Source organism: Xenopus tropicalis, chromosome 8 (assembly GCF_000004195.4).
Source record: "Xenopus tropicalis strain Nigerian chromosome 8, UCB_Xtro_10.0, whole genome shotgun sequence".
In the NCBI taxonomy this organism is placed as follows: domain Eukaryota; kingdom Metazoa; phylum Chordata; class Amphibia; order Anura; family Pipidae; genus Xenopus; species Xenopus tropicalis.
In genome coordinates, this window is record NC_030684.2 from 12,460,795 (window position 1) to 12,472,995 (window position 12,201).

Sequence of the window (12,201 nt, forward strand, 5' to 3'; positions counted from 1 at the left end):
TATAATTACCCCTTATTGGGGGCAGAACAGCCCTATTGGGGTTATTTAATGGTTAAATGATTCCCTTTTCTCTGTAATAATAAAACAGTACCTGTACTTGATGCATGGAGTTAGGGATGCCTATATAGTTGACTAGATGCATTTTACATTAAGATCAAATACATAGAAGTAGAGTAGTAAGCAAATCCATGGGTTTGATAGTCCGGCCGCTGTGCTTTCCTTATCCCTGCTGGTGTTGCTAATTGTATTTCCCCTAATTGTTTCTAACGCTGCTGCTTTTGCACAATCTCCCCAGTGATGGGACTGTGGCACGGGGCTGATCTGTATCTAAAGGGCATTATCCGCTCCGCACGCCCTCCTTCCCCTCCCCAGCTGTGCTGGGTGTCACTGCCTGGCACATACGCTTGGCTCAGCACTTTAGGGTGGGATAAGGGTGACAAGGCCACAGGCAGCTGCGCTACACGTGGCCCAATCCGAGTTAACGCCCCACCCAGCCCTCTCAGCCTTGAGTGCGTGCCCAGAGGCAACGTGCGGTGTTAGAGAACTGCACTGTAGGAGTTTCCCTGGCCAAACATCATGTAGTTTGTTTCCCAAAAGAGCCAAACTTTAATTTTCTACAACCCCTATCAGCCTTAGATATCGGTGTGGAAACTAAAAATTATAAATTTAATGCAGATGATCTGTGTGCCAAGTAGTATTGCTCTACTCGGCCTGTCGTCCCACCAGTCCTGACTGCACCCACCACCATTTTAGCCCCTCTATCTGCCAATCAGTCACCTCCTCTCTCCCTTCCTGCCAATCACTCCCTCACTTCTCCTCCTGCCCCCCCCCCCTCAACTGCACCCTGTATATCCTGCTTAAGGTCCCCATACACGGCCGATAGTAGCTGCCGATATGGGTCCCTTGGACCAATTCGGCAGCTAATCGGCCCGTGTATGGGCACTACCGACAGGCCTGCCCGACCGATATCTGGCCGGAAATCGGGCAGATCTCGATTGGGAAGGTTAGAAAATCTAGTCGGATTGGGGACCGCATCGGCTCGTTGATGCGGTCCCCGGACCGACTTTTCTTATACCCGCCCCAGGGCCAAACAATCGAATTACCCTGGTTCCCCCAATATTGCCCACCCATAGGTGGGGATATCAGGAGAAGATCCGCTCGCTTGGCGACATCGCCAAACGAGTGGATCTTATGGTGTATGGGCACCTTAACTCCTAGTTCCATTTGTGGCCAGGGTTGGACTGGGTCGGAACCTGGTGGGCCCCGGCGGCCCAGACCCATCCGGAAGGGGTCGAAAGGGTGGTGGAAGTATCCCTGACACTCAATCATGCTTAGGATTCCTAGGGGTAGGATTGTCACCTCTCTCATTTACAACATTAAATCCACATTCTAAATAGTTAATCAGCAGTTCATTTGGATACATGATTCAAGGCTGCCCAGGAACCGGTGGAGCCTGCAGCATGGAACTAAATGAGCACAATGTTTAGTACAGGGGAATCCCTATGCTGCCATAGTTTTATGGTATCTCCCTGTACAGGCTATGAGCAAACTTAGGGGGCTGTTACTGCTGAATTGTGCTTAGTACAGGGGAATCCCTATGCTGCCATAGTTTTATGGTATCTCCCTGTACAGGCTATGAGCAAACTTAGGGGGCTGTTCCTGCTGAATTGTGCTTAGTACAGGGGAATCCCTATGTGCCATAGTTTTATGGTATCTCTCTGTACAGACTATGAGCAAACTTAGGGGGCTGTTCCTGCTGAATTGTGCTTAGTACAGGGGAATCCCTATGCTGCCATAGTGTTATGGTATCTCTCTGTACAGGCTATGAGCAAACTTTAGGGGGCTGTTCCTGCTGAATTGTGCTTAGTACAGGGGACTCCCTATGCTGCCATAGTTTTATTGTATCTCTCTGTACAGGCTTCTTTCTTGGGAATGATAACACGTTAGGGGGGCTATGATCAGCAGGTGGCAGCTGAGGCTATAAAAAAGCTGGGGGGGGGGAACAAAATGCCGTCACTATTTAATATTTACATTTAGATAATTACTGACCCTTTTACGTAGAACCTAGCAGCTGTACAAAGAGTTTGACTATGGGCTTGCGTATGACCCTAAGAATTTGGCCACAACCCTGCGTCTGCAGGGATCCCCAGTGGGCTAAAACACAATGTACTCCACCAACAGCTGATCCAAAACATGCACTTACAATACAGGACAAGACAGCTGCTAGATAGCAATATTCTCCTTTTGAGCTCATTGCCCTGTACATCAGCGCTGAAATGGCCGACCCTCTGAACTGGTTAATGTAACCAGCCGCTGCGGACAGTTGTCCGTAACATTAAAGGGCCCCGTTATAAAAGGATTTAGTAATGCCACTCATACCCAGATGAACTCAGAGTGCAGAGCACCGAGACAGCACCGGTGGCACTGGGAATAAAGGTGACAGAGCCATGTAATTAACTATACTGTATAATCTGTTATGCCAAATAGCCCATTCACCCAGACAAAAATCCTGCCAAACATAAATAGAACTTGCTTTTCCACTGTCTGGGATGCAAAGCCATAAAGCAAAGCATGAATGTTGTTATTGAGTTATGGCTGTAACGTCACTGAGCCAGACACCCGTGTTCACACTTAGACTGCTGTTATAGGGAGACAAGTTCCCGAGGCCAGGACCCAAATTGGAGACGGAATTGACTTGGAATAGGACTGTTTTGCCACTAGCCAAGGCTGACAAGTAAGAGCCACATTATTTACAGGACTAAAGGTGACACTGCAAGATCCTCTCCTTTGGTATGGCTGCCCAACGACCAGACCTTCCCCTGATGGGACTGAATTGATAGTATCGTCTCACACTGACTGGATGCGGGTAAGAACCGCATAGGGTCCGGTTTTGGCCCGGACAGCCTGGTTTTTGGGAGGTTTATCCAGGTCAAAATTCCCTGTTTAGTTTTGTTAAATTAGGGAAACTGGGTAGGACTCGCTCCCCCAACGTCATCAGCCATGCACCCATGTCACCCACCCCGCCTCCTGCCCCTGGTTTTCTACACTTGGAAGGTGGCAACCCTAGAACCGCATCAACAAGCCATTGTGCTCCTCGCCCAGTGTCGGACTGGGACCCCAGGGGCCCATCAGAAAACCTTAGCCCATAGGCCCACTCTCCAAACTATCTTTCCACCTTTCCTCACCCAACCTCTTTATTCTCCCAGTCTCTTTAATTTACATGCTAGAATCTACTCTTCCTTCTATTTCTCCTCCTTGTTCCCATTCAGAAATAGCATGAGCATGAAACAGGCCAAATGATCAGGAGCAGGAGGGCCCACTGACACCTGGAAAACTCCCGGTATCCTGGTGGGCCAGTCTGACACTGTCCTCGCCCCAAGGGGATTTTAAACCTGCCTGATGGACATTTGAAAGATTTTTGGCCAGATATCGGTTGGGTAGGCCCGACCAGGCCCGGACTGGCAATGTGTGAGTTCTGGCAAATGCCAGAGGGGTTGCTGTAAGATGCCAAAGACATTTACTATTTATTTGGCTATTGGAGGTTTTTTTTGGGCTTCTGTGTACATGAAATGCCAGGGCCTATTTTGAAGCCCAGACAAACCTGGGCCTGTTTGCTGACTCTCCATTGGCAGCTATTATTGGCACGTGTATGGGCACCATTATTGTTGAGGTGCCTGGGGAGGGGTGCAAGAAACATTTTGCACATTCACACCAGTTGCCTGCACTCAGGGGGCACTAGGGTTGTCACCATCAACATGGGCCGATTCTAGCTGCCGAGATGGGTCCCTTGGACAGATTCGGCAGCTAATCAGCCCATGTAGGAGCACTACTGACGGGCCTGCCCGACCGATATCTGGCCTGAAAATGGCCAGATCTCTATCGGGCAGGTTAGAAAATCTAGTCGGATCGGGGACCACATCAGCTCGTTGATGTGGTCCCCGGACCGACTTGTCTTATGCCCATTGTTATAATTCCCTGGATTCTCCCGATATCGCCCACCCATAGGTGGGGATATCGGGAGAGGATCCGCTCTCTTGGCGACATCGCCAAACGAGCGGATCTTATGGTGTATGGGGACCTTAACTCCTAGTTCCATTTGTGGCCAGGGTCGGACTGGGCTGAAAATTGCCCACATCTCGATCGGGCAGGTTAGAAAATATAGTCGGATCAGGGATCGCATCGGCTCATTGATGCGGTCCCTGAACCGACTGCCCCATTGCCGCCAAACGATCGAATTAGCCTACACACTCCCCGATATCGCCCACCCGTAGGTGGGGATATCGGGTGAAGATCCGTTCGCTTGGCGATCTCGCCAAGCAAGCAAATCTTAATGTGTATGGGCACCTTAAGATGGCAGGCAGGCAGACGGATGGTGAAGTCATGGGGTGGGGCTAGTGATGTTGGGGGCAGGGCCACGATATCATGGGGCAGGACTATGACCTGATGGCCGCATCAGTTAGTGGGAGTCCAGTCTAAATTTCCTTTTTTTGGAAAACCAGCCAGGCAGCCCCTCCACAAACTGGCCTGTCCATAGGGGGCCCACAACACACACTGTTTGTTCCAGATAGAATGAGGGCCACGCCTTTGGAACCCCAAAGTAATGTTTCACTACAGTGGGGGCCCAGTCTCAAATTGCACAAGCAATCTGGTTAGCCATGTAGAACAACATAACCAGGCAAGCTACAGTGCAACCAACACTCTCTAGAAGTTGCAATTTTGCATCACCGGAGATGCTCACTGTTCCCTGTTCCCCTCAAAGTTCCTTTATTTTATGCTCAAAATGACAGTGGGAAATTCCCACACTGAGTATATAAGGTATTTCCCAAACGTTGCCCCCATCATTGTGCTCACAGAACACTCAGCGCCAGGAAATGAGCACTGATTGGCTGCTGTAGGATTGGTTCCTTTCTGCTTATTGGTTAGTAAAGGAAACATTACCCCAAGTGCCATGTACTCACAATTTCATCACGGCCGAACGCTTTCCCAGCATCATGGTTACGAAATCCCGGTAGGTGATTGCGTCGTTTTTGCCCCCTGTCACCTCGTATATCAGTTTCTTCACTTCTAAATGGGTCTTGGCAGCTCCCAGGTTCTCCATCATTTTCTTCAGGCCCATCATGTCTGTAGGGGGATTGGTGTTAGTAACATCATCAGTAAACATCACAATCTGGACCTGGCTTAAGGTGGCCATGCACGTTAAGATCCGCTCGCTTGGCGAGGTCGCCAAACGAGCGGATTTTATCCCGATATCCTTACCTGCGGGTGGGCGATATTGGGAAAATGTAGGCCAAACGGTTGATGTAGGCCAAACGGTTGAATTATAACGGGAGCAATGGGCGCAGTCGGTTCGGGGACCGCATCAATGAGCCGATGCGGTCCCCGATCCGACTAAATCTTTTAACCTGCGCGATCGATATCTGGCCTAGTTCCTGCCCCTACATAAGCTGCTGAATCGGTCCAAGGGACTGATATCGGCAGCTACTATCATCCCGTGTATGACCACCTTTACTAACACGAAACAAATTTGCCCAAGTGCTGCAGCCCATAGCAACCAATCAGAATTTTGCAGTCCCCTAAGCCCCACCCCCTGTTCCCCTGCTGACTACTTTGAGACTCAAATAAAATGTGACAGTAATCGACTTGTCCTCGACCTGCCTCCAGCCTGCATCCTCCCAATCCCACAATCCCCTGCACACGTGATGTCAATAAGGAAAGGAACATCACAGCACAATGCATTGTGGGTTATATAGTTCCTGCATGCTGTCTGTAAGCTGTGGAGAAGTTATTACAATTTGTAACATCCGTGTTTTAGTCCTCCTCCCCTGCCAGGATTTCTAATGATGCAGAAAGAGAAGATCTGTTTTGCAGCTGGATTTCAGCATATAGAAATTGAATTATTCCAGTGATGGGTATATTAGGGGTTTCTATGTTGTGTGGGGCTAATTTCTAATGGTTGTTGCCCTTTAATATGGGGGAGGTTACTAATTCTGACCATATAACGTTTTGGGAAAGGATTGAAGCTATTTCCTTCCACGGTTCTGGACTCTCCCTACAGTGACTCAGGGCAGGACTAGTGGGGCAGTAGTTGGCAGTAGTTGGCCCTCAGTCTCTTATCAAGGGAACAGTCCGAGCTCTGCAAACAATCCACTTACCCAGCTCTCCTTGCTGGTTAAGGTCAAATTCCATGTACTTTTCTGGAAGGAAAGAGCAGAAGGAAGAATAAATGTTAAAGTATAACGAATCAATAAGGATAAAACGAGCTGGTTCTACATGGAGACTGCTCCTCAGGGACACAATAAGATCAGATTTGCTGTCCTTCAGGGCCTTTCTCATATTGCCCCCCCCCCTTCCCCCAAGGTCCAAGTGACCTTCATGCAAACAGCTCTAAATGAAAGTTAATTGCTCGGAAGGATCCTCATTACTGAGGCACCAGGGTAGCGGCTCTTCGGATACTCACTTCCTGTAAATAATGGCTTTTGGTTTTGCATCTGCACATTTTCACTCAACCCCTTCTCTTTCACTTACCTTCCCCGAGGTTAGTGTGGGACTGGGCCTCCTAGGGGCCTACAGAGAACTTGATGTTCAGAGACCACTCTCAGAGAACCTGACTTCTGGGGGCCAGTCTCAGAGAACCTGACTTCTGGGGGCCAGTCTCAGAGAACCTGACTTCTGGGGGCCAGTCTCAGAGAACCTGACTTCTGGGGGCCAGTCTCAGAGAACCTGACTTCTGGGGGCCAGTCTCAGAGAACCTGACTTCTGGGGGCCAGTCTCAGAGAACCTGACTTCTGGGGGCCAGTCTTAGAGAACCTGACTTCTGGGGGCCAGTCTCAGAGAACCTGACTTCTGGGGGCCAGTCTCAGAGAACCTGACTTCTGGGGGCCAGTCTCAGAGAACCTGACTTCTGGGGGCCAGTCTCAGAGAACCTGACTTCTAGGGGCCACTCTCAGAGAGCCTGACTTCCAGGGCCACTCTCAGAGAACCTGACTTTCAGGGGCCACTCTCAGAGAACCTGACTTTCAGGGGCCACTCTCAGAGAACCTGACTTCCAGGGGCCACTCTCAGAGAACCTGACTTCCAGGGACCATTTTCAGGGAACCTGGCTTCAAGGGACCATTCTGTTGCTACCCCAGGGGCCCTCACACCCCCTCAGGGGCCCCTACTCACACATCAGCCCTTGCCCCACATGTGCATACCGTATGCTTTGTAGCAATTCCAGGGGCCCCCAACCACCAGCCCACCCATCTCTTCCCCCGCATATTTTTTTCCAAGTGTCCTGCTGGCCCAGCCTGACCTTGGGGACCACTACCAGAGAAACTGACTTCCAGGGGCCACTCTCTGAGAACCTGACTTCCAGGGGCCACTCTTAAAGAACCTGACTTCCAGGGGCCACTCTTAAAGAACCTGACTTCCAGGGGCCACTCTTAAAGAACCTAACTTCCAGGGCCACTCTCAGAGAACCTGACTTTCAGGGGCCATTCTTAAAGAACCTGACTTCCAGGGGCCACTCTTAAAGAACCTAACTTCCAGGGCCACTCTCAGAGAACCTGACTTCCAGGGGCCACTCTCAGAGAACCTGACTTCCAGGGCCACTCTCAGAGAACCTGATTTCCAGGGGCCACTCTCAGAGAACCTGACTTCCAGGGCCACTCACAGAGAACCTGATTTCCAGGGGCCACTCTCAGAGAACCTGACTTCCAGGGCCACTCTCAGAGAACCTGATTTCCAGGGGCCACTCTCAGAGAACCTGACTTCCAGGGCCACTCTCAGAGAACCTGATTTCCAGGGGCCACTCTCAGAGAACCTGACTTCGAGGGGCCACTCTCAGAGAACCTGACTTCCAGGGGCCACTCTCAGAGAACCTGACTTCGAGGGGCCACTCTCAGAGAACCTGACTTCCAGGGGCCACTCTCAGAGAACCTGACTTCCAGGGCCACTCTCAGAGAACCTGATTTCCAGGGGCCACTCTCAGAGAACCTGACTTCGAGGGGCCACTCTCAGAGAACCTGACTTCCAGGGGCCACTCTCAGAGAACCTGACTTCGAGGGGCCACTCTCAGAGAACCTGACTTCCAGGGGCCACTCTCAGAGAACCTGACTTCCAGGGCCACTCTCAGAGAACCTGATTTCCAGGGGCCACTCTCAGAGAACCTGACTTCCAGGGGCCACTCCCAACATTTAGAAAGAGACAGTACTGAATGGTATAGAGTTATATAGGCATATGGTGCAAATAAGAGGGCTAATGAGAATTTACCCAGACTGGGGCCCACTGGGACAATCCAATCTGACTGCTAGAGACACAATTCTCTCTCTATATATAAAGAATTGCAGTGAATGGAGGCCTTGGGGGTAGAAAGTTTCTCTCTAATGAAAAGGAAACACGGCTGAGTGTACCCAGCGACACCCGGGAAGATTTACGTGCCTATAACCAATTAAGATGTAAGTAGCATAGTTATGTGCGGTTCTACATAAATAAATGGGCCAGCTACGGGCACCTCTCTGAAGGCTGAACAGATGCCAGCGAGGATTCACTGAAGATGAACTACCCGGCGTGATGCAAGGGAAACATAGTGCTGCTTCCTTGTGTCCTTGGTGCTTTATTTCTGGCCTCTTTGGAACAGGCTTCTCCGGTTCTACTTCAAGCGCATCCATCCTGCCCATTATACCAACATCCTCACCTATCGCTACAAGTTGCAGCAGTGTGAATCAGGGGAGGGAATATGTCAGGGATCACTATTACAGAATAGTCTGCTTCAAGTACACTGGCAACAGAGCTGAGCATTGACTCCTTCTGTGCTTTCTACTGTATATAGCAGGCAAGGCAAGGGTACCTTTGGGTCTCTGCCCCCCACTCTTAAGGTCCCCATACACGGGCCGATTCTAGCTGCCGATACTGGGTCCCTTATACTGATTTGGCAGCTTATCGGCCGTGTATGGGCACTACCGACAGGCCTGCCCGACCGATATCTGGCCTGAAATTGGACAGATCTCGATCGGGCAGGTTAGAAAATCTAGTCGGATCGGGGACGGCATCGGCTCATTGATGCGGTACCCGGACCGACTTTTTCTATGCCCGTCATTATAATTATCCTGGATTCTCCCAATATCGCCCACCTGTAGGTGGGGATATTGGGAAAAGATCCGCTCACTTGGGGACATCGCCAAGCGAGCGGAACGGCCCGTGTATGGGGACCTTTACCCTATAGAGTAAGTAGTGGACAGTATCGGACCTGGGAGTTATGAAGAGAGACAAGGAGCTGGTCTAATGATGAGCTGTTAAGGTTCGGTTCCTTTACCAATTCGGCAGCTTATCTGCACCCCCGATGGGTCTACCCAACCAATATCTGGCCTTAAATTGGGCAGATCTCAATCGGGCAGGCCTATGCCTGCCATTTTAAATTGGTTGTTTGGCCCTCGGGCCAAATGATCAAATTAGGTGGGCATATCAGAACATGATCTGCTCCTTTGGCGACCTCTAACGTGTATGGCCACCTTTACCTAGGGAAAGGAGAAAGTTGCATGTTTGCAGGCAGGGGAGGAGCGTGCCATTTTGTTTGGGCAGCTACCATCAGAAGGCATATATGGATATATAGCAGTTGATCTCTTTCTGGGGAGGCTAAGGATGGGTCATACCCTTCCGGACTGAGTTGGCAGCTTATTGTGTTTGGGGCCCTCAGGTGCCTATATACAGATACACAGCCGGACTGGGGGGTGCAGGACCCACTGGGGCTACCACTCCAGGGGCCTTGCAGCATCCCCCGCACCCCCCACAGGTGCCCCTGCTACGACCCATAACCCACCCGCAGGGGCACCCACCTGACGTCCTCACCTGAGCACGTGTAAGTGCAACGCATCAGGGGAGGGACAATAGCGGCCAGGGGAGCGGTGACAGGGATCAGGTCTGGGCCACCAGGTCCCACTGGGTATTTTCCGCGTGCCCCGGCAGCCCAGTCCAACCCTCTATAGATACGGCCCTGTTGGTACATCCAAAAATTACTCTCCATCTCAATTTTTAGATTGAGAATCAGCTGTAAACAATCGGCATCTTGTGCCAGAAATTCACTTCCTCGCTAGAGGCAAACTGGGGATAGATGGGGCAGATGTGCACCCTGCAGCTGAAATAACCTTCCGCCCGTGTCCATAACTAACACCGCCTCATGTCCCAGGGCGGAAGCAGGCGTTGAACAGGGGCCCATACTAGAAAAAAATCTGCAGAGCTGTTGCCTTATCACAGAGAACAGCTGAGGTTTCTGTTGCAGAGAAGGAAATGTTGGAGCGAGCACAAAGGGGACTCTGTTTGAATCCACGGAGGCTTGTGGGACCCGCACTAAGGAAACCTTGAGTTAGACAAATGCAAGCTTTTGGGGAGGGCGGCTGGGGGGGGGGGGGTTTAGCCATAATGAAGGGCTTCACTGTCTGACAGCAAATAGCTTTCCACCTACAGTGAAAATGTTAGCGGGGAGCTTAATGCAAAGCAGCAACAGTACAAGAAAGGGGCCATAAATGCGCCCATTGAAGTGCCGTCTCCTGAGCTGCTTTCAGCATCTTCTCACTGTATGTGTAATGCTCCGCAGAGTGGCACAGCCAGCAGGAACCTTTCATCTGAGCAAAGAGAACTTTATTCTTTTCTCTCGGGCGCAACAATACGGTGCCCCACAGGGAGATAAACTGGTCGGTCAGGCCGCTATAAGTAATAGAGCAGCGAGTATTTAATCAGACTTGCTCCCATTTATAAAGGTTACTGTGAATATGATGGAGCCATTCATCGTTCCCATAGCAATTTAACATTTACAGGCAGATGATCGTTTAAGCAAGGGCAACCTGCTGCAAGTGACCAAGTCTTTTGATTGGCAGTCACCAAAGTGGCCCCCGTGGATCAGAACCATATCAAGAGCAGGGGTGTGGGATTCGGGAAACCCGATGTACTTACTTTTAAAGGACAATAGTTTTTTATCCAGGTCCTCATCATCCTTGTATTTTTCATCTCTAAGGAACTCCTGGGAAAAAAGGGAAAAAGCAGAGTTACCATTTTACAGAATACAGAATTGGAATAGAGACTCATGTTGTATGAGAAGGCTTTGCCTTTTCACCTTTTAGTATGATGTAGAGAGTGCTAATCTGAGAAAACTTGCAATTGGTCTTCAGATTTATTTAGATTTATGTTCAGCAGCCGTTCGGTTTGGAATTTTAGCTGCTATCTGGTTGCTGTGGTCCATTTTAACCTAGCAACCAGGCAGTGGTTTGAAGGACAGACTGTACTAATGAAAAAGTAATAATGACAGTAACATTTTAGCCTTAAGAGCAATGGTTTTTTGCCTGTCGGGGTCTGTGACCGACATTTAATAAACCGGAAATGGTCAGGAGAGGAAGGCAAATAATTCAAAGACTGTAAAAGATGAAGACCAATTGAAAAGTTGCTAAGGATTGGCCATTCTATAACATACGAAAGTTAACCTGAAGGTGAGGCACCCCTTTGGCAGACATGTACTAATATAAATAATACTGTGCCCATTATTGTACATATACCCAGGTTTGCTGTCAGGACTTGCAGTGGCCTATACAGCTGCCTGACCAACTCCGTGAGTTACCCAGAGCCACCCAACCACCAAGCCCGGACTGGCAATCTGTGGGTCTGCTGTAAGGTGCCATAGTCACTATTTATTGGGCTGGGGGGCTGTTTGTGCCTCTGGGTACTGGGAATGCCAGGGGGGCTGTAAGGTGCCACAGACAGTCACTATTTATTGGGCTGGGGGGGCTGTTTGGGCCTCTGGGTACTGGGAATGCCAGGGGGGCTGTAAGGTGCCACAGACAGTCACTATTTATTGGGCTGGGGGGGCTGTTTGTGCCTCTGGGTACTGGGAATGCCAGGGGGGCTGTAAGGTGCCACAGACACTCACTATTTATTGGGCTGGGGGGGCTGTTTGGGCCTCTGGGTACTGGGAATGCCAGGGGGGCTGTAAGGTGCCACAGACAGTCACTATTTATTGGGCTGGGGGGGGCTGTTTGTGCCTCTGGGTACTGGGAATGCCAGGGGGGCTGTAAGGTGCCACAGACAGTCACTATTTATTGGGCTGGGGGGGCTGTTTGTGCTTCTGGGTACTGGGAATGCCAGGGGGGCTGTAAGGTGCCACAGACAGTCACTATTTATTGGGCTGGGGGGGGGCTGTTTGTGCCTCTGGGTACTGGGAATGCCAAGGGGGCTGTA

At 50.4% G+C, this 12,201-nt stretch overlaps 1 protein-coding gene across 2 annotated transcripts in view; it reads right to left on the bottom strand.

The window, feature by feature from the left end:
• Positions 1-12,201, bottom strand: part of aif1l (allograft inflammatory factor 1-like) — a 54,371-nt gene that overhangs the window by 21,451 nt on the left and 20,719 nt on the right. For both annotated transcript variants that reach the window (XM_012968126.2, NM_001142238.1), the window contains 3 exon segments: positions 10,927-10,993; positions 6,153-6,194; positions 4,959-5,121 (listed from right to left, as the gene is read on the bottom strand). In XM_012968126.2, coding sequence (XP_012823580.1) covers positions 4,959-5,121; positions 6,153-6,194; positions 10,927-10,993 — 272 coding nt within the window.